General features: G+C 43.3%; 1 protein-coding gene, 1 non-coding gene and 2 pseudogenes across 2 annotated transcripts; 2 read left to right on the top strand and 2 right to left on the bottom strand.

The window, feature by feature from the left end:
* Positions 1 to 1,349: 1,349 nt before the first annotated feature.
* On the top strand, positions 1,350 to 3,148 carry LOC118906307 (annotated as a pseudogene).
* On the top strand, positions 1,583 to 2,376 carry LOC118905983 (annotated as a pseudogene).
* Positions 3,149 to 15,757: 12,609 nt separating the features above from the next.
* On the bottom strand, positions 15,758 to 15,830 carry TRNAG-UCC. The gene has a single exon. It is a non-coding gene; the product is annotated as a tRNA-Gly (tRNA).
* Positions 15,831 to 19,985: 4,155 nt separating this feature from the next.
* LOC118905982 (axin interactor, dorsalization-associated protein-like) lies at positions 19,986 to 22,526 on the bottom strand. Its single transcript, XM_036873103.1, has one exon. The coding sequence runs from the start codon at positions 22,524 to 22,526 to the stop codon at positions 21,606 to 21,608; it is 921 nt and encodes a 306-aa protein (XP_036728998.1). The 3' UTR covers positions 19,986 to 21,605.
* Between the last annotated feature and the right edge of the window lie 323 nt (positions 22,527 to 22,849).

Here is a 22,849-nt window from a genome sequence, read left to right as displayed (position 1 = left end):
CAAATAACTAAAAATATTAATTTAAAAAGGACAAAGAGGGAACTCCCTGGCGGTCCAGTGGTTAGGACTCGGTGCTGTCACTGCAGGGACCGGGTTCGATCCCTGGTCAGGCAACTAAGATCCCACAAGCCACTCGGCCAAAAAACAAACGAACAAACAAAAAACAGATTGTCAGAATGGATTATAGAAAATACAGCGTTATATTGCTGACAAGAAATATCTAAAGGTTTAATTTTCAGAAAGATCTAAAGTAGAGGAATGCAAAAGGATATACTTGTATTTAGACAAACTACGGGAAAGAAAGCAGATGTAGCCATGTTATTATCAGGCAAAATAGAATTTAATGCAAAAAGCATTACTAGAGATAAAGAGGATCACTCCATTATGATAAAAGGTTTATTACGCCAGGAACATAAAACAAATACAAACTTGTGTGAACCTAACTAAATAGTCAAAATACTGTATATAAATGAAAATGGACAGAACTACAAAGAGAAATTCACAATGCTACTCTCCATGGATTTTTTTTTTTTTTTTTTAATAATTTGGCTGCCCTGCGTGGCTTGTGAGATCTTAGTTCCCCGACCAGGGATTGAACCCGTGCCCTGGGCAGTGAAAGCGGGAGTCCTAACCATTGGACTTCCAGGGAATTCCCTCCATGGGGTATTTTACACATTACTTTCTGCAATATTCAGATCAAGACGTTACTCTATTGACTAAACTCTGCAACCAAGAAGCTTAACTTTTGGGTAGAAATAGAACAACAGTGAATCTCATAGGGAACTTTTATGAAAAAAGATCCCACAAGGTTATTTTCATCAGATCTTTTTTTTTTTTTAATTTTTTTTCTTTTGTTTATTTTTTATTTTTTTATTAATTTATTTATTTTCGGCTGTGTTGGGTCTTCGTTTCTGTGCGAGGGCTTTCTCCAGTTGCGGAGAGCGGGGGTCACTCTTCATCGCGGTGCGCGGGCCTCTCACTATCGCGGCCTCTCTTGTTGCGGAGCACAGGCTCCAGACGCGCAGGCTCAGTAGTTGTGGCTCACGGGCCTAGTTGCTCCACGGCATGTGGGATCTTCCCAGACCAGGGCTCGAACCCGTGTCCCCTGCATTGGCAGGCAGACTCTCAACCACTGCGCCACCAGGGAAGCCCCATCAGATCTTTTGAGATCTCAAAAGACTGATTCACTCTCTGGTTCAATTAAATTAGAAAGTATTAACCAGCTCTTGCGCTCTCCTGTTAGTGAAGGGTGGTGGCTGTTCAGTGGAATGCAGATAACCTCTGCCGGCACAGGGAACATCTCCCTGCCTCTCCCTTTCCCCTTGCCTCCAGTGCCCAAGCTCGCCAGCATGTGCGTGGTGCCACAAATCAGTCGCAGACCCGCTGGCCCCGGTGTGGGGGGGGCGGGGGGGGTCAACCAGGTCAGCAACAAGTACATCCAGCAGACCAAGCCCCTCACCCTAGAGCACACCATCAACCTGTACCCTCTCACCAATTACATTTTGGTACAAAAGAGCCCCTTTATGAGAAGGACAGCTCAGGCCTTTTGGTCGGAGCCACCATCTTCCAGTAATTCGCCAAAATGACCAACACAAAGGGAAAGAGGAGGAGCACCTGCTACGTGTTCTCTAGGCCTTTTAGAAAACATGGAGTTAGTTGTTCCTTTGGCCACATACATGCAAATCTACAAGAAAGGTGATGTCGGGACTTCCCTGGTGGTGCAGTGGTTAAGAATCCGCCTGCCAATGCAGGGGACACGGGTTCGAGCCCTGGTCCGGGAGGATCCCACATGCCGCGGAGCAACTAAGCCCGTGCGCCACAACTACTAAAGCCCGCGTGCCTAGAGCCCGCGCTCCGCAACAAGGGAAGCCACCGAAATGAGAAGCCCATGCAGCACAACGAAGAGTAGCCCCCACTCACCGCAACTAGAGAAAGCCCCTGTGCAGCAACGAAGACCCAATGCAACCAAAAATAATTAAATAAAATAAATTTAAAAAAAAAAAAGAAAGGTGATGTCGACATCAAGGGACTGGACACTGTTCAAAAAGGAATATCCCACAAGTGTTACCATGGCAAAACTGGAAGAGTCTACAGCGTTACCCAACCTGCTGTTGGCATCATTGTACACGAACAAGGGCAAGATTCTTGCCAAGAGAAGTAATGTGCCTAGCAAGCATATTAAGCATGCTAGGAGCTGAGATTGCTTCCTGAAATGTGTGAAGGAAAATGATCAGAAAAAAGAAGGAAGCCAAAGAGAAGGGTACTTGGGTTCACCTGAAGCGCCAGCCTGCTCCGCCCAGAGAAGCACACTTCGTGAGAACCAATGAAAATGAGTCTGAACTGTTGGAGCCCATTCCCTATGAATTCATGGCATGATGGGTGTAAAGAAAATAAAAGACTTGGACTCTACAATGCTTCTCTTAATTGACTGGAAATGTTGTGTCCCCTCCCCCAAAGAAATATTTCAAGCACATTTTAATTGTGTTCAAATTCAGTGGGTGACGTCTTTACTTTCCAAATGTAGTGGTTTTGCTTCCTGAAAAATGTGAGGTAGTTTGTTGTGCAATATACTCCATTGGTTAATAAACGGCCAGATATTACTTATAAAATAAAATAATAAGAATTAAAAAAGAAGAAGTACAGCTCTGTTGCAGCCAGATTTCAGCGCATGAGGGAGGAACTTGATAAAATTGGCAAGAGGAGGACTGTAGAAGGGGTTTTGACTGTCCCTGAGCACCGGCTACCCCATGTGTTGCTGCTACAGCTAGAATTTCTTCAAATTACCTGGTGGTAGCTTAACCCAGGGGAAGATGAAGTCGACGGACAAAAATGCTTAATGACAGAGCTATTGGGTCATCAAGATGGAGTCCTGCAAGACGGGGACATTGATTACCGCACTAGTAACTGGTGGAGACCAAATTCTGAGCCTCCTCAGTATCCATAGATTCCTGCACATATTACAAAACCTAAGGAACATAAGAAGTTGATTTTGGTTCAACTTCAAGAGAAAGCCTTGTTTGCAGTCCCTAAAAATTACGAGATGGTAGCTGCACCACTGTTTGACCTGTATGACAATACACCCAGATATGGACCCATCATATCTAGCCTCCCCCAGCTTTTGAGCAGGTTCAATTTTATACACAACTGAATTCCTGCGCAGCAGAAAAGTAAGAGAAGCCGTCTTGGTGGGGAGGGATAAACTGGGAGATTGAGATTGATATATACACATTATTATATATAAAATAGATAACTGGGTTTCCCTGGTGGCGCAGTGGTTAAGAATCCGCCTGCCAACGCAGGGGACACGGGTTTGATCCCTGGTCCGGGAAGATCCCACATGCCGCAGAGCAACTAAGCCTGTGTGCCACAACTACTGAGCCCGTGTGCCACAACTACTGAAACCCACACACCTAGAGCCTGTGCTCTGCAACAGGACAAGCCACCACAATGAGAAGCCTACACACCACAACGAAGACCCAAAGCAGCCAAAACAAAAAAAGATAACTAATAAGGACCTACTGTATAGCACAGGGAACTTATATATTTATTTATTTATTTGTTTGTTTGTTTGTTTGCACTGGGTCTTAGTTGTGGCAGGTGGGCTCCTTAGGGAACTCTTCTCAATACTCTGTAATAACCTATATGGGAAAAGAATCTAAAGAAGAGTAGATATATGTATATGTATAACTGATTCACTTTGCTGTACAGCAGAAACTAACACAACATTGTAAATCAACTATACTCCAATTAAAAAAATAAAATAAATTTAAAAAAAAAAGGAGATGCTGTCTTTGTGAGCACAGCTATACACAGTGTAGAATAAACATGCTAGAAAAGTCTTTTTGGTTTTATCTCTTTCCCAATCCCTAAATTACCACCTACTTTCTGTTGTTTGAATAGTAAAGTTAATATGAAAAACTAGATTGTGGTGTAAACAAATGTGATAATGTTTATTTTTGGTTCTACACATACTTTCTGTACAACATTAAAGAAAGTAGACTTCTTTCTTAATAAAGAAGAGAAAAGAAAAGAATTAACCAAAAGAAAATCAGAAAAATACCATATTTGGAAACTCATGAAATAACTTCTAAATAACTGATGTGTTAAAGAAGAAACTCTTGTGGAAATCACTTAGTATGCAGAAATGAAAAATAATGACAATATACTACCATATCACAAACACTCTTTAGATATTTATAGCCTTAAATGCTCGTGTAAGAGAGAAATAAAGGCTGAAGATTCAAGATCCATGTAAGTATCCTACTTAAGAAGTTGCAAAAAGGACAAAAGAAATCCAAAGAAGCTGAAACCTTACTTCATCCGCTGGAACAAGCATTCATTTTCCGTGAACCAGGCCCTTGGATCCAGTAGAGCCTCAAGTTGCAAGTTGGCAACCTACTCATTGTGAGTCAATGTGAGAAAAGGCACTCTTCATTCTACCCCTTGATTCCAGAACCTGTATATTCTGGTTATTGGTACAATGCATAGACTGCATCCCCAGAGGAAGAAGAATGTCCTATCCCTGAATGTTGTTCCCAAGATGGTGCCAGGGCTGAGGTTTCAATGGGGCATTCCAAACATTTACCTGGCTGACTACTTTTGGATGGTCTGGTATATGGTAGAACTAGTGGGTTCCGTTATTAGGTACCCATGGTTATGTGTCATTCAAACTCAAGGAAAATCAGGCATTCAGTGAGCCTTCACAGTGGTGCTGGCAGAGACACTTCAGGCAGTGAATTACAACCACGTGTGGAGTTAGGCTTAAACTTTAGTAAGAATGAATCACTGTCCCCTCCAGAATAGAAGAGATCAGATGTAATCAATTTGCCACCAAGAGGCTGGCTGTTTTCCTCCAAGGGATGGTACCACGTGGCACAGTTGGTGACATGGTAAATGTTAAGTTAGATCAGCCTTGGACAGATGGAGCCCATGCCGTGAATCACACAAGCAATGGAGTTATAAGAGACAGAGCCTAGCTGATATCCACCAGATATGTCATCCTGCCCACACGGCTGCTGAGTGCATCTTCTGATGTGGATGCTTTTGGTGGGCCCTGACTTGAAACACAAAGATACACACATCTTGTGCTCATGCACACAGGTTCATCCTCCTCCTCAGACCCCTTTGTCTCTAATCTTCCCATCTTACTCCTTCTAGGTCCCTGACCTACTAGACAAACTACTCATCACAGCTCAGGAGTCCATACACATACCTACTTCAGACCTCTTCTCTTGAAATACAAAGTATATGTGGACAAAACTTGTTTCCTTCCATTCCCGTAAACTAAGAACGTTGCCTGCCATCAGGCCATCACCCTCTGCACGGTGCTCCCTGAGGGGGATTCTTCAGGATGGAGAAAAATAGACACTGGCTTTAGATAGTTAAGATGCATATCAAACGAATGATTTCAATGATGCAGACTCTTGCATCTTCCCATACATAGAAAAGCACTAAATTCATTAAGTTGTCTGTTTTTTTTGTGATTAGCAGTAATTTTTTGATGTTCAGCTACATGGGTTTGGTTTTCTTTTTTTTTTTCTCCAACAAAAACTCCTAAATATCCTGGCTCCTCTCTTACCTCATTGGAACAGTTGCTCAGAGCTATCTGAGAGGCTGTCTCCTGTGTTATAGTCCTCAATATGGCCCCCAAATAAAACATAATTTCAGGTTGTATGTTTTGGTTTTTGTTGTTTTTCAGTCAATATACACTACTCACAGCTCTGATTGCTGGGAAGATTTCTCCTCATTGCTTTTTTTTTAAAGAAGTTCAAAGGTGTAAGCGAGATGGAAGTTGTCTTTTTTTTAAAAAAACTTTGGATTTATTTATTTATTTATTTATTTATTTATGGCTGTGTTGGGTCTTCGTTTCTGTGCGAGGGCTTTCTCTAGTTGCGGCAAGTGGGGGCCACTCTTCATCGCGATGCGCGAGCCTCTCATTATCGCGGCCTCTCTTGTTGCAGAACACAGGCTCCAGACGCGCAGGCTCAGTAATTGTGGCTCACGGGCCTAGTTGCTTCGCGGCATGTGGGATCCTCCCAGATCAGGGCCCGAACCCATGTCCCCTGCATCAGCAGGCAGATTCTCAACCACTGCGCCACGAGGGAAGCCCCTCATTGCTATTTTTAAGGCCACCTTGAGTAGAGCTGTAATGTGGTAGCTGTCCATTTCAGCTCACACTAAGAAAGCCCAAGATTTTCTTTTGTCAGTGGATCATACAGATCCCCTGAGGTTATATGCATGAGCTGAGAGAATGGTGTCAGTGCAACAGAGGTGGATGACATAGGGATCTGGACCATTTATCCATTTAACTTACTTGTGTTCTCTGGACCTGTTCATTTCCCTTATATGATGAACTGTTGCTGCAACGTGAAAGGCAGCTCCAGTTGCAAAGTCATCGGATGCCCCATGATCAATTTCAAAGTCCCTTTTAGGGCTCAGTGGCATTACAGGAGCTGCTTCTCAAATGAATGGCAAATAGTTCTTTGTTACAGAAGGTAGAACCTCATTCCAGATCCCTAGATGTCTGTGCTGTAGACTTCCTACTGGACCTTCCTGAGACTCTGCATGGCATCTTTACCTATCAAGGATACCTGGGCACCACAGGTCCTGCTAAGTTGCAATGGCCAAGGAGCAGGCAATTTGCCCTATATTCTGGATCTACTGCAAATCTCCTCTTGCTCTGGACATTATTTGAACTAGGAAATAAATGAATCAGTGCTGTATTTCCAACGTGATGTATGATGCCTCAAATCCAAAGAGCTCCAAAAAATACTATTTTTCTTTTTTATACTATTTGTCCCTTTCATAGTGATAGGGGGTGCATAAGGTGCAGCATCTTGTCCCAAACCAGTGGACCTCTAAAGATTTCACCAATGTGGCAAAGGCCTTGAATTCTGAGGGAGTCTTTTTTCCCACTAGTTGGCATCTGGGCATCCAGAATACTTACCATATTTTGTTCAACAAAGTTCAGTTAGTATCATGTTCTGTAGAATATCAAGATGATCAAGGTCTCTGTGGATAATATTGTAACAGAAAGCAGGAGAGTTAATATAGCACTGGGGCAAGACAGTCAATGTATTCTGCTGGCCTTCCCACATATAAACAAAATGTCTTTGAGCCTTTTTAATGATGGAGATTGAAAAGAATGCATTTACCAGATCAATAGCTTCATACCAAGTGCCAAAATCTGTATTGATCTGTTCAGGTAAAGATCCAGCTCAGTGGGACTTCCCTGGTGGTCCAGTGGCTAAGACTCTGCGCTCCCAATGCAGGTGGCCTGGGTTCGATCCCTAGTCAGGGAACTAGATCCCACATGCTGCAACTAAGAGTTCACATGACACAACTAAAGACCCCGCATGCCGCAGCTAAGACCCAGCGCAGCCAAATAAATAAATAAAAAAAGAAAAGATCCAGCTCAGCAACTACAATTGGCACTATCACTTGGTTAAGTGGATGGAAATCCACAGCCATCCACCATAATCTATCTGTTTTTTTATATTCATGAGAACCAAATAGGTATATGATAGGGAGTCCTGCATCTTTTAGTCTGATATAGGTGCTAATCTCTGCAATTCCACCCCTGATAGGATATTATTCTTTATGTACTGTCTTGTCACTACACCCTAGGCTTTCCCTAACATAATTGGTGAGGGAACCAATATGTGAGTTCTGCTAGCTCTTAATCCATTACAGTTAGGAGATGTAACAGCAGGATGGATCTGTGGGCCCACTAGACCCACAGTGAGACAAACATGAGTCAGGATTTCATTTATTACCTTTCATCTCTCAGCCTCATTCCAGCCAGGGGAACCACAATGGCATTTCAGATCCCCTGGTATTGGTGTCACCTCAGAACCCAGTATTTCACAGCCCTCGAGAAATCTAGGAATTCCCTTTTCCGTAGTGGACAGTTTCTCTAGAAAATGGCCATGAGTCCCTTTAAGGAGGAACTAGAGGAATATTGTGCATATTTGCAGTGGCCTTTCCAAGTCCTTCCCCACAGGGAACTGGACTGCCCATCTGTCAGTCTGAGAACTGACTCAGATCTAGAAACTGGGTGAGAACTTGTGATTTTCCACTGTAGTGAAGGCCATCAGGCTTCAGCTCCCTAGCTCTCCATGTTTTCTGGTTATACAACCAAACAATACTCTATTCAGATGCCGTCATATCTCCTTCCCAAAGACACTATGGATCATTAGTCATTGCCACAGATCTCTGTGTATCAAGATCCCTGGTTGCTACCTCAAGCTTGCTGCCCATTCCAGTAATTATGTCCACATTTCTGACAGTTAAGTAACCCCACCTGCCTCTGCTTTTTCAGAATCCTGTTATTCCCAGTAACACAAGACAGTCCAGTTCAGTGGTACCATGCCTTACCATCACCCCAGCCTATGGAGGACCCCACCACTGAATTTCTCATTGCTACCAGAAGCTCCCTCACCAGTGCGCTTTGTATTACACCAGGAGTTAAAGGCCATGATGTTTGCAACTTATTCTCAAATTGTTCAGGGAAAAAAAAAGTTAAGAACATAGAGAGAGAGAGAGAGATAGAAAACAAACAATAAAGCAAATAAGGCAAAATGTTAGCAATAAGTAAATCTGAGTAAAGGGTATATGGGTGTTTGTTTTGTTTTGTTTTACTTTTTGGTATGCAGGATCTTAGTTCCCCGACCAGGGCTCGAACCCATGTCGCCTGCATTGGCAGGAGGATTCTTAATCACTGTGCAACCAGGGAAGCCCAGGAAATTTTTGTAATAGAGTGGCACACAGTAGTTTCCAGACAATTTCTGGTTACATTTCCTTTCTAATTTTTTTTTTTTTTAACTTTTTGGGTTTATTTATTTATTTATTTATGGCTGTGCTGGGTCTTCATTTCTGCGCGAGGGCTTTCTCCAATTGCGGCAAGTGGGGACCACTCTTCATCGCGGTGCACGGGCCTCTCATCATCGCGGCCTCTCTTGTCGCGGAGCACAGGCTCCAAACGCGCAGGCTCAGTAATTGTGGCTCATGGGCCTAGTTGCTCCGCGGCATGTGGGATCCTCCAAGACCAGGGCTCGAACCCGTGTCCCCTGCATTGGCAGGCAGACTCTCAACCACTGCGCCACCAGGGAAGCCCCCCTTTCTAATTTCTAATGCATCTCTTTTAACTTTTTACTTTCTTTTTCCTTAGTCAGGCTCCTGAAGAAGCAACTTGGAATTCATCCTTTTAAGCCTTTTTTTTTTTTTTTTTTGCTTTTTTATTTCCTGTTTCATTAACATCAGATTTTAATTTTATTTATTCCTCCTTTCTGCTTTTTGTACCTCAAGAGCTCAGACTTGGACCAAGCAAAATCTTTTTTCCATAATACTGTCATCACTATTCTATGCATGGCCTGCTTTATTTATTTTGTTATTTAAAATATAATAGAATAAACCCATGCACAGTCTGTGTCCAACTTCAGAACTAGAAAGAATAAACTATATCTCTATGATCTTGAGCCGTTTAAGTTAAGGTGTTATAAACTGGATTGTACTTTAAATCATTAAGTTGTGTCTCAGATGTTTTTTTTTTTTAGAAAAGTTAATCTTTTTTTAAAAAGTTCATTTATTTAATTCATTTATCTTTGGCCGCGTTAGGTCTTTGTTGCTGCACGTGGGATTTCTCTAGTTGGAGTGAGCAAGGAGGGTGACTCTTTGTTGCCGTGCGTGGGCTTCTCATTGCGGTGGCTTCTGTTGTGGCAGAGCACGGGCTCTAGGCTCGTGGGCTTCAGTAGTTGTGGTTCTCCGGCTCTACAGCGCAGGCTCAGTAGTTGTGGCGCATGGACTTAGTTGCTCTGCGGCATGTGGGATCTTCCCGGACCAGGGCTCGAACCCGTGTCCCCTGCATTGGCAGGCAGATTCTGAACCATTGCACCACCAGGGAAGCCCAGAAAAGTCAATCTTTTTGGACTGTAGATGAAAACAAAAGGATGACAACATGGCCTGAATGACTGTTATCAAGAAGTTCTTCCCCAAAGCTTTTTATACTTTACATGTTCACTGATTTTCCTCCAATTTTTTATTTTGGAAAACTTCAAACCTACAAAATGTTGCAAAAATAATACAGTATATCCCTTACCTTGATGTATCAATTATTAACCTTTTGACACATTTGTTCTCTCTAGATAGATAGATATAGATATATGTTTATATATAGTATGTATATATGTGTACATATGTATAAATATACATATGTGAATGATAGGTATAGATGTATATGTAATACTTATAGTTATAGGTATATACATATATACACTCACATTTCTTTTCTGAACTGTTTGAGAATAAGTTGCATTTATTATGAGACTTCACCCCTAGACACTTTAACGTGTATCTCCTAAAGAATTCTTATATATTATATAATTCTCATATATTAAGCAACTTTTTTTTTTTTTTGGCCACACCACACGGCTTGTGGGATCCTAGTTCCCCAACCAGGGATCAAACCCGGGCCCAAGGCAGTGAGAGCTCGGAGTCCTAACCACTGGACTGCCAGGGAATTCCCTATAATTCTCATTTATTAACTCAATATCATTATCAAACCCAAGGCACTTAACATTTATTGTCTAATATACAGTCCATATTCAAATATCCCCAATTATCCCAATAATGGCTTAGAGATGGATGGCCCAAGCAATGTCTCTTTAGCACCAGTCCCTGGACTTTTTCTGTCTTTCACGACACTGATGTTTCTGAAGAGTCCAAGACACTCATTCTGCAGACTGTCTCTCAATGTGGATCGTCCTGAGGTTCCCTCTTTCAAGTGGGGCCACAAGTGAGACGCTTATGGCACTGCTGTGAAAACATACAGAAGTGGAATCTGGCCTCTGAGGAGGGCAGGGACAGAGCAGACTCTCTAAGGGACTCTGGGCTGAGCTCAGGTCTGAATGATGAGAAGGAATTAACTAAGCACACTGGCCATGGTGAGCAAGAGCCCTCCAGGCCCAGGAGCAATGACATGGCCGTGAGAAAGAGCGAGGGGGCCAAAGGAAATGACAGACAAGCTTGGGAAGATGATGCCTTTAGTTCTGGATGGTGAGTGTTCCCTTGGAAAATCTGGGAAAAATCCATGTAGTCGGGGGAAGGCCTGTGGCAGAGGCCTGGGCTGAAGGAAACCATCTGTGACCCAACGAATTGTTTGCAATTCTCTATAAGAAATTATATCACTGCAGAGAGTAGAGAATAGAAGAGGCCTGGTTCAAGCCTTGAAGAATACCGCCAGGGGTGGGAGTGGGTGGAGGGATGGCCAGAGAGGCAGGAGGAGGCCTGAAAGGTGTGTACAGAAAGACAAGGGAAGAGGAGTTTCAGGGAATGGTTAAAAGAGCAAGGTTAAAGCTTAATACTGACACTTGTGAAAATGGTAAAAAAAAAAAAGGCTTTCCTCAGGACTGTTGCAATAGGAGTACTGCAGTAGGGCAGAGATATCTGACTCAACACTGAATACAACAAGGACAAGGGGGATTTAGAGCCAAGGGCAGCGTGAAGGGCTCAGTGGATGGAAACTGACTAAGAGGAGACTTCAAGGAATTCTTGCAAAACTGACCTAACAGAATTCTTGCTCAGGCAGGTGAAGGACTTAGACGTCAAAGGTGGGGCATGAGGAACTTGATCAGATGTCAAAGATGAGGGAATTCTTCCTAAACCAACTTAGCAGAATTCTTTGCTGAGACTGGGTTGGGCAGGCCAGACACAGGATGGCAGCCAAGGTTGAGACCTAATCAAAAAGAGGGCCTGGGGGAAACTGACTCAAGTTTGATCAAGCAGAGTCTTTGTCAGAAGGCAACCCATCAAGAGCGGCCAAGAGGAGGACTGAAAAGTGCTCACTGCATGTGGAGGTCACTGCGGCCTTAGCAAGAGCTGTGAAGAGTTTGAGGATATTTTGCATATAGTTCTATGTATATATGGGCTGAGAACACTTAATTTTAAGTATAACTCATTCTTTATATCCATAAAAGGAAATATTATGTAGCCATAAAAAGAACGAGAGAATTATTTAGGTACTCATAATGGAATGATCAAGAAGTTAAATTTTTAGGTGAAAAAAGACCTAGAGATGATCATACTAAGTGAAGTAAGTCAGACAGAGAAAGAGAAATATCACATATCACTTATATGTGGAATCTAAAAAAAAATGATACAAATGAACTTATTTACAAAACAGAAATAGACTCACAGACATAGAAAACCAATTTATGGTTACCAAAGGGAAAGTTGGGAGGAGGGATAAACTAAGAGTTTGGGATTAACATACACACACTACTATGTATAAAATGGATAAACAACAAGGACCTACTGTGTGGCACTGGGAACTATATTCAGTATCTTGTAGTACCTGAAATGGAAAAGAATGTGAAATACTCTTATATAACTGAATCACTTTGCTGTACACCTGAAACTAATACAACATTGTAAGTCTATACTTCAGTAAAAAATTGTTTTGAAAAAAAATATGTATAGTAAGTTAGCATTTGCATAAAAAAGGAGGATCAAGATACACATACATGTGTGTGGGAATGTGCCCACATATGTATGCCTTTGCTGGTGTATACATAAGATGCTCCTAGAAAGATATACAAGAAACTGGTAGCATAGGTTGCCTGTAAGGAGATGAACTTGATGACCCGGAGCAGGGGTGACAGGGAGATTTTTCAGTGGATAGCCTTTTCTACCTTTCGAATTTTTGTACCATGTGCAAATACTATGTATTTTAAAAATTAATGTATAAATATTCTTCCTGAGATCACACTATAATTACAGTACAATTTGCATTTTATTGGACATCAGTTCAGATGACAATATAAGAAGATCTGTCTTTGTTTATTTGTTTTTGGCCATGCCACGTGGCATGTGGGATGTGAGTTCCCCAACCAGGGATCGAACCCATGCCCCCTGCAATGGAAGTGCAGAGTCTTAACCACTGGACTGCCGACGAAGTCCCTGTCTTTGTTTTTAAATGACCTGCAACCCATTTTTTTGTCCAATGTTTCCAATTTTTATTACTGTGAAATGCATTGCTGGATGCTTTCTTGTACACTTACATCTGTACACTCATGATTCTGTAGCATAAATTCCTACAAAGGGAACAAGATTCTTCCACATTGCCTTCCAGAAAGGCTGTTCCAGGCCACACACCTCTCCCATCCACACCAGTGTGTGCCTGGTACTCTACTTATTCTACAGCCCTGAGTATTGTCCCCGAATTATGCAGGGTACCTATGTGGCAAAGACAGTGCTGAGAGCTTATTTGCTTTGCCTCTGGAGCACACAAGTAGGCTACATCTCTCAGCATCCCTTGCCGTGAGGTGGGGCCGAGTTCTGGTTGGTGGCAGTAGTGATGTACACCAGCACTTCCAGAACTGGCCCCTAAAAAACCTCTCCATGATCCTCTAGCTCTCTCTCTTCCTTCATCTGCTTGACGTGTGCAGAAGGTCACGTGGAGGTCTCTGAGCCCTACAGCATTACTAGGTTGAGCAGAGAAACAAATTTTTACCATATCTCATTGCTGCCCCCTCCCCTCTCTCTGCACTGAGATTCGATCCCATGCCCTGGACCTGGTAGCAAGTCTTTGCTCAAATGTCATCTTCTCAGAGGGCATTCCCTACCACCTGATTTAGCACAGCCTGCCTACAGATCTGAGCAACTTGGAGGGATCTGGCTGTCTTTCAAAATAAGATGATACTTGCATTTCCAGTGAAACTTCTTCCCCAGACGATGATGCAACCTTGATAAACAGACTGGAGCCACTTAGGGCAGAGGTGAGGGAGCGCAACAGTGAACCCCTGGGCCCTGAGGCCTCAGCCTACCTTTTCACCGCCACTCCGGGGCCCCGGACCTCACCACGACAGCTCCAGCCACACTTCCCAGGCTGTGACCTGAAGAGAGCATGGTGATCACCTCCTTCGTTCATTCTAAAATATATATTGAGGGAGATCCTGCTGGTCCAGTGGTTAAGGCTCTGAGCTTCCACTGCAGGGGGCACTGGTTCAATCCCTGGTGGGGGAATTAGGATCCCACAGGCCATGCAGCACGGCCAAAAATAAAATAAAATAAAATAATAAAATATTTATTGAGCACCTATCAGACACTATCCTCAAGGCTTTGGTTATACCAATGAACAGATGAGACAAAGATTCCTGCCTATTCGAGTGGGAGAGACAGACCGTAAGCAATAATACTAATAAATAAGGTAGGCGAAGAGGTGATAAAAGGAAAAGAGCTGGTTATCCGAAGCGCAGGGCAAGAGGTAGGTATCTGTGCTAAGTAGGGTGGCAGGAAGTTGACATTTGAGAAAAGACTTAGAGGTGACAGTCACATGTTTCTCTGGGAGAAGAAGGTTCCCAGCAGAATTAAGCAGAGGCCCTGAGGCAGGGCCACTCCTGGAGTGTTCGAAGAGCAGGAATGAGACCACGTGGCTGGGAACTTGGAAGGAAATGAGGTCAGAAGGAATGAGGAGGAGGGTGCCCAAAGGGCGCAGGGCGTCACAGGCTACCCTACGGACTTTGGCTTTTGCTCTGAGATGATATACCTTTGCACAGTTTCAGATGGAGAAGTGACAGATATTCTGACTTACATATTTAAAAGGATCCCTCTAGCTTTTGTATTGAGAACACACTCAGGGTGGGAGGAAGGAGAAGCTTGGAGAGCAGGGACGAGGCTGTGCAGAAACCCAGGTGTGAGGGATGGTGGTTCCTGCTGGATTTGGTAACAGGAGGTACTGAGAGGTAGAGGGATTGTGGATATATTTTGAAGAAGGAGCCAATGGGATTTCCAAATGCACTGGATATTGGGTGTGAAAGAAAAGCGGGGTTAAGGAGGCTCCCAAGGTCTTTGGCCTGAGCAGCGGGCAGAATGGATCTGCCCGAGTTAGGGAAGGCAGGAGTGCAACAGTTTTAGGAGGAGAATCAGAAGCTCAGCTCTGAACACGGTAATATTGAGATGTTTCAAGACATAAAAATAGAAACATTGGGGGCTTCCCTGGTGGCGCAGTGGTTGAGAATCTGCCTGCCAATGCAGGGGACACGGGTTCGAGCCCTGGTCTGGGAAGATCCCACATGCCGCGGAGCAACTAGGCCCGTGAGCCACAACTACTGAGCCTGTGCATCTGGAGCCTGTGCTCCGCAACAAGAGAGGCTGCAATAGTGAGAGGCCCGTGCACCGCGATGAAGAGTGGCCCCCACTTGCCACAACTAGAGAAAGCCCTCGCACAGAAACGAAGAGCCAACACAGCCAAAAATAAAAATAAATTAATTAATTAATTTAAAAAAAAAAGCCAAACACATTTCTATTACTGACCCATTTATGATCATTTAAAAAAAAAAAATAGAAACATTGGGACTTCCCTGGTGGCGCAGGGGTTAAGAATCCACCTTCCAATGCAGGGGACACGGGTTCAAGCCCTGGTACGGGAAGATCCAACATGCCACAGAGCAACTAAGCCCGTGCGCCCCATCTACTGAGCCTGCGCTCTAGGGCCCGAGAGCCACAACTAATGAGCCCACGTGCTGCAACTACTGAAGCCCATGGGCTCCTAGAGCCTGTGCTCCGCAACAAGAGAAGCCACTGCAATGAGAAGCCTGCGCACCTCAATGAAGAAAAAAAAAAAAGAAGAAGAAACGTTGGGTAGGCAATTGATATGCAAGTCTGGAGTTTGGCAGAGAAGTCTGAGTGGAGATTAAATTTCAGAAGTTGACCACCTGCCTTTTTTTTTTTTGGCCGCGCAGCACGGCTTGCGGAATCACAGTTCCCTGACCAGGGATTGAACCCGGGCCCCCTGCAGTGGAAGTGCAGAGTCCTAACCACTGGACCGCCAGGGAATTCCCTGCCACTGTCGTTGTTGTTTTCCTCCCAATCTATAATTTGACTCAGAGTACTGAATCCTCCATTGCTGCATCACTCTGAATGATGCAACTTAAATGTGTAACAAGTACATTGTAGTTGTATGTTAATACTCTGTCTCTGTGGATTACCTGTTGTACTTTGGACTGGGACAGTGATAGTTTAATATTTAACATTGTGAATATCGTGACTTTGTTTTCTAGGAGTTCAGATAATGAAAATGAGAATAATTATAGTACCAATGCCAGCATGACCCAGATAACACATAAGACACAGACTAAATGTTTATGTTATTTTATGACAAATGGAAGGACATATATAACTGGATTAGGAACGTAAGTAACCAAAATAGATCATACAGCACACTATGCAGAAAAAAATTGGGGATTGCACATGGTGGAAAAGAGTATATGAAAGCACATGTGGAGATTGAATCTCACAAGTTCAGGATGAGACAGGCAAGTACTTCTAAATCTATCAAAAGCCAGTGTGTTGGGACTTCCCTGGTGGCGCAGTGGTTAACAATCCGCCTGCCAATGCAGGGGACACAGGTTCGAGCCCTGGTTCGGGAAGATCCCACATGCCGCAGAGCAACTAAGCCTGTGCGCCACAACTACTGAGCCTGCGCTCTAGAGCCCATGAGCCACAACTACTGAAGCCTGTGCGCCTAGAGCCAGTGCTCTGCAACAAGTGAAACCACTGCAACGAGAAGCCCGCGCACCACAACGAAGAGTAGCCCCCAGCTCACCGCAACTAGAGAAAGCCGGTGTGCAGCAACGAAGACCCAACGCAGCCAAAAATAAATAAATAAATAATATAATAAATTTATTAAAAAAAAAAAAGCCAGTGTGTTTGTTTGCTTGTTTGTCTCCCCAAAAGACACCAAAGCTCAGCTGAAAACAGCAGCCGTTGAATTGACACAAACATGTACGATTAGTGTATTGTTCCCTTGACTGCTCTATGAAACTGAGTAGAATTACATTTCCTCATTCAGATATTGCAACTAAAATGTCTTGTGGGCCAACAAAAGGGTAAACTCTAGAGCATAACAGATGTGTTGGCCCCTTAGAGTGCAAAACTGACTCCATCGGATCTCACCAATGATCATACGTTCTACAGTGACTCAACTGAGGCATTGCAGCCACAACAAATGTTCCCCTTAGCTCTTAGGTACATTTTTTATGAAAACTGGAGTTTCAAATCATTTCTTAATTTCTATGAAGGTTGCCCTGAAGTTGCAGAAAACATAAAACAAAAAATTGCTGATCTCTTATACAAATACAAACTAGACTTTGCTTATTTATCTGCATATTCGGCAGAGAGTGCAAATGTAAATTGTGGCAAATCCCATTCAGTATATAAGCTCCTTACCAAAGAAAATGAAAAGATCTTACTTGCTAAGTGTCCTGGACACATTTTGCTAAAAAGAGATGTGATTTACTTACCTGTGATATTGAGGCTTTCATAATGTGCATTTTGGTCACTTTTCCTTTTCTTGAAATGTAAAGAATTAAATGAGGATTTTTTGTTTGTTTTTTGTTTGTTTGTTTTGTTTTACTTTATCACTTTTACTCTATTACATAAAATTCACTTTGCCTTGAAGTTCTACTCTCAGAAGGCACACATCACACTGATTCCTGGTGTCAGGCCAATGTGATGACATCAAGCTAAACATTCTCTCAACAAAAGCATTGAACACGGAATCATTAGGATTCTCAGTTTTACCACAAAATGAAAGAAAATAAGACATCCTAAAGACTGCAGGCAGTTTAGAGAATTATTACTGGAAAAGGAAGCAGAAAAAGCAAAACTATTTTACTGTATCATCAGACAGGAAGAAACATATTGTCATTTTTATTCTGTATAGGTTATATCCATTTAAATTAGTACTATTTTATTTACCATCTTCTTTTTTAAAGTCTTGCCTTTACATGTCTTAAGAACATATGTAAATATGCTTCCCTGGACTTGGTTCCCTGGGGCTCACGCTCTGCTGGGTACAGAATCTTTGGAGTTGTTCTCTTTCTCCATTTTTCCGATCTGCATTTCCCCCCTTTTTCTCGCCAGCACCTCACACTGCTGTATCGAGGTCACCGTGTTATCTTCAATGTCTTCTCCTGGGAAGTAAGAGATTTGACTTTGGACATGCTCCGCAGCCAGCACAGTCCCAGTGGCAGTGTCCAGGCCTCTGGCCTTGGAAGACTCAGGAGGGCAGGTCCCCTTATTGCACAAACTTGTCCATGTCCTTGACATTTTTGCTGCTTAATGCTTTTTACAGTGACACCCTTTCCTTCTGTCCAGTTGAACTGACACACCTTGCATCCCATAATTTCTGGCCCATCAGAGAAGGAGGAAAGGATGTAAATTACTTAGATCTGACCTTGTTTCATATGTCACCACCTCACTGGTAAATATTCATTGGGTTAGAAAGAAATACTACTGTGACACTCATAGGCTCCCAGACTCTGTAAATTCTAGATCATCAGGGGCTTCAGAAATAGGGTCAACAACTTTCAGAACTTTATTTACAAACAAGTTAATATTACAAAACGCAGTCAACCAAAAATGAGGAATTCCACCAGGGCAGTGGTTCTTGGTTGCATATTGAAATAAAATTAAAAATCGGTATTTTATATTTATTTATTTATTTATTTATTTATTTATTTATTTATTTTTGGCTGTGTTGGGTCTTCGTTTCTGTGCGAGGGCTTTCTCTAGTTGCGGCAAGCGGGGGCCACTCTTCATCACGGTGTGCGGGCCTCTCACTATCGTGGCCTCTCTTGTTGCGGAGCACAGGCTCCAGACACGCAGGCTCAGTAGTTGTGGCTCACGGGCCTAGTTGCTCCGTGGCATGTGGGATCTTCCCAGACCAGGGCTCGAACCTGTGTCCCCTGTATTAGCAGGCAGATTCTCAACCACTGCGCCACCAGGGAAGCCCCCCAAAAATCGGTATTTTTAAAAAAATACCCATGTCTGGGTCTTACCCCAGGAGATTCTGATTTAATTGGTCTAGGGTGTGGCAGCAGGACTTTTGAAAAGCAGCACACTTTATGTGTAAAAGCTAGCTTACTGGGCTTCCCTGGTGGCGCAGTGGTTGAGAATCTGCCTGCCAATGCAGGGGACACGGGTTCGAGCCCTGGTCTGGAAAGATCCCACATGCCGCGGAGTGGCTGGGCCCGTGAGCCACAACTACTGAGCCTGCGCGTCTGGAGCCTGTGCTCCGCAACAAGAGAGGCCGCGATAATGAGAGGCGCGCGCACCGCGATGAAGAGTGGCCCCCGCTTGCCACAACTAGAGAAAGCCCTCCCACAGAAACGAAGACCCAACACAGCCATAAATAAATAAATAAATAAAAATTTAAAAAAAAAAAAAGCTAGCTTACTTTCTTTCAAGATTATTAATTTCTTTAGAGATCTGGCTTCTATTTGCACACATTCTGCCTGAAAGTTTCTGATGGTATAAATGAGGTGCTTACCCTTTGAAGGTAAGTGCTGACTGAAATATTTATTACCATTAATATAGTGATTATCTTGGGCTTCCCTGGTGGCGCAGTGGTTAAGAATCCGCCTGTTAATGCAGGGGACAGGGGTTCGAGCTCTGGTCTGGGAAGATCCCACATGCCACGGAGCAACTAAGCCCATGCGCCACAACTACTGAAGCCCACATGCCACAACTACTGAAGCTTGTGCGCCTAGAGCCCCTGCTCCGCAACTAAGAGTAGCCCCCGCTCGCCGCAACTAGAGAAAGCCCGTGTGCAGCAACAAAGACCCAACGCAGCCAAAATTAAATAAATAAAAAAATTAAAAAAAAAAAAGTGATTATCTTTATCATCCAAGTCAGTATGTTCAGTGACAAGCACAAAATCCTCAGTTCAACCATCAAAGGTGAAAATGATGACCCTCGAAGACTCTGCTTTCTTCTTCACATACCCTCCTCCTCACCTTCACACACCTTTGACTGGCTTTTTTTTTTTTTTTTTCTTCCAGTTTTGCTACATTTTAATGGTAGGTTTTTTAAGGGATTAGTTTTAGGTCTTGTCAGCAACATCAAACAGAAGGTACCGAGTACTCCACAAGGTACAGAGCGCTGCCAAGCACCTCAGAAAATGTACGTGACATGGCGAACATGTGGTTCTTACCCCCTGAGGAGCTTACAGTCCGGGGGTCAGCAGGTGGGCTGGCAACTCACAGTCTAAGAGTTGAGTGAACAACAAAGTAATTTATTGAGGCAAATTCTTCATCCCCTCAAGCTCCTGTGGATGGAATCATTTTGGAATTAAACTAATCAAGAGAGAGGCAAGACTAAATTTGGTTGAGAATTCTCCAGGCTCATATAGTTTTTTAACATCCATCATAGTAAACAGAACTGACCTAACAGACAACTGAAAGTGGAGACTAGGTCTCTTGAAGTGCAAGGGCTAGAACTTGACTGTGGTTACTTACTTTAAAAAGCAAACATACTGAACTGTATGACTAGGCTTATTACACTAGTTTAAAAATAGGCCAAGTACTGGCGCTGCGTTCCCCTCATGCTAGCATTGGTCATTTAAAATAGTGAATATTAAATATGTGGGCCCCACATCTAACCCACAGAATGCCCACCCCCAATCTTAATGTTCTGTGTATCAAATATCCACCTCGTGTGTACTATGAAAGTTTTATTTATGCCCCATTATTAAGTCAAAAGAATGTAAATAGTCAAATTTTAAAAAGCTAATGACCTGCATATTTCCATATGGATTAATGGCAGTATATCTACATAGGAAATAAATGGCAAGCCTATCTACCTATATAAAAAAAAAATAGAATATCTCCAGATTTGCATACTCACCACTATAAGAAGAGGTAGGCAGGTTTTAAGGTTTCACAATCAGTTGTCAGAAAAACAGCAGTTATCCCTGCGGTATCTTGTTAGCATCTGACTCAAATTATTTTTAGATTACATGATTTAGAAGACATTATAAACCCACCAAGAATTCGTAATTATTCTGAGATGGTTCCATCATTAACCCCAGAATCACTATCAGAAAGAGTGATGTACGATGTGATGTAGAAAGAAGCTAATCAACATGACTAAAAATACGCTCACTTTCAGAAAAACAATCTGGTCATCTGGAAAAATCACAGCTACAACCTGCGAACACGCCCATATGGGATACTGATTTGGCCAAGGCACACTATTTCTAAGCAGGAGAACCATGAGATCAGGGTGAATCAAGGCCGTCTCCAAGGAGCAGCCTATAAATTTCCAGACTGACCTTGGGCAGCATAATTGGTCCAATTCCTCTCAAAGACAGTTTCATACTATCCTACCCACATCAACCCAAAGTCTGACATTAACTCGAAAAACCGAAGAGCATGTTGGAGCAGAAGTGGACAGGTGTGCAAACTCTAGCACACTCTTATTGCTGTATTAAGTGTGAAGGTGAGCACATTCCACCCACAACAGTGTCGTTCCAGGAAGCAGGGCAGGGGTAGTGGCAAATTAGAAAAGAGGCTATTCATTGCACAATTAATAGAAAAGTGAAAACGTTTCAAGATCTACAATAAGCCTGTATCCAAAGGAGTCTTTTACATCAGTGACGTGCTGGACTTTGAATTCTGTGCTACAGCTTTGTAATGGACTCACTCTGGCCTGCTGGCCTGGGTACGGCTTGCTTCCTGCCTGTTTAAGGGTGACTAGGCTACACAGAGCTAGGATGGTTTCTACTGAGTGGTAAGATTCACAGAAGTTCCAGGGTATTCATGTCACGATCATTCCTTGTGCAAAGTTTGATGCAGATGAAGATAAAGTGGTTTCTTGGTCAGCAATTGCAATTTCTTTCTTTTAAAGTCAGTGGGTTTCTTGTATAGTTCTATTACAATTGGCCCAGGTTTAATTTCATCCATCTCCATGAAAGCAAAACACTTGGTGCTGGTAAACCTTTTTTTAGGCTTGTAGTGTTTGAATTCAAAGAAAATAGCTGCACCTTTGGTTAATTTTTCAACATGCTTCTGGAGCTCCATGTCCACATTAAAATGAACATACATATCTTCTTCTCTTGAAGCCACCAGTGTATCTTGCACAGGAGTTACATCTATGCCATTCAGATCTTTTACACTAACTGTGATATAGGGATCAATGCATTGCCCAGCATCTTTCAGGCCAATTTTCTCAATTCTGATAGTGAGTAACGTCACTCCTGGTTCTGATGGCAACCTTGGTAATAAAGTATGGGGAACTCTAGCAGGAAAGGCATCAGGAGACCCTGCTCTAGCACCACCCTCTTCTTCATCTTCTTCAAATTCCAAATTCTCTTCTTCACCAGGTGCTAAAATTCTTCTTAAGGGGACAGGCTGAACATCAAATGGGAATTCTTTATTATATGTAAGAATATTCTTTAGGATTGGTTCTAGCTTCTTCAGATCCTCCAGTTTAAATTCTTCTTGGTACCGTGTGGCTTGTAAAGCTGCACTTTGTAATTCCAAGCATGTTGCCATTTTGCCCATGATTCTCTTTTGTTCTTCGGTGAATTCAGAATTACTGTGCTGAGCTTGGGCCTCTTTTTGTAGGTGTCTTGCTAATATCTGATACTCCTCTATCGCCTCCACCAGCTGGCCCCAAGAGTCGAAGTTGGAGCCTCTCCTAAAGCTGGCACCCCAGCGCTGCAGCAGACTTCGGGTGACCTCCGACATGGCCGGTCCCCACCCCGTCCCCTCCCGCCCCTACCCCAGCGAGGCTGGGCTCTAGGGCGCCATCCTCCCCGGACCTGGTCCCCGACATTCACAGGGCCAGGAGGAACCGCTAGGCCACTGCTACCACCCGCCAAGGAGCTGCCCAAGCCCCTGTGCCGCCAGAGCCGAACTTTGCGGCTCTGAAGCCTTGACTGGAATTCTGCCTCCTCAGAATCCTGACGTTATCAGCTCACTCAACCCCTTCAGCACCCACACACGTCCCCCCAACACTGCCGTCTGTCCCTCCCCACACTCTTCCCAATGCTTCCCCCGCCTTCACGCCC

The sequence above is a fragment of the Balaenoptera musculus genome, chromosome 13, assembly GCF_009873245.2.
Source record: "Balaenoptera musculus isolate JJ_BM4_2016_0621 chromosome 13, mBalMus1.pri.v3, whole genome shotgun sequence".
NCBI classification, from domain to species: domain Eukaryota; kingdom Metazoa; phylum Chordata; class Mammalia; order Artiodactyla; family Balaenopteridae; genus Balaenoptera; species Balaenoptera musculus.
Note: the sequence above shows the minus strand (reverse complement) of the source record. Positions and strands in the feature narration are given on the sequence as shown.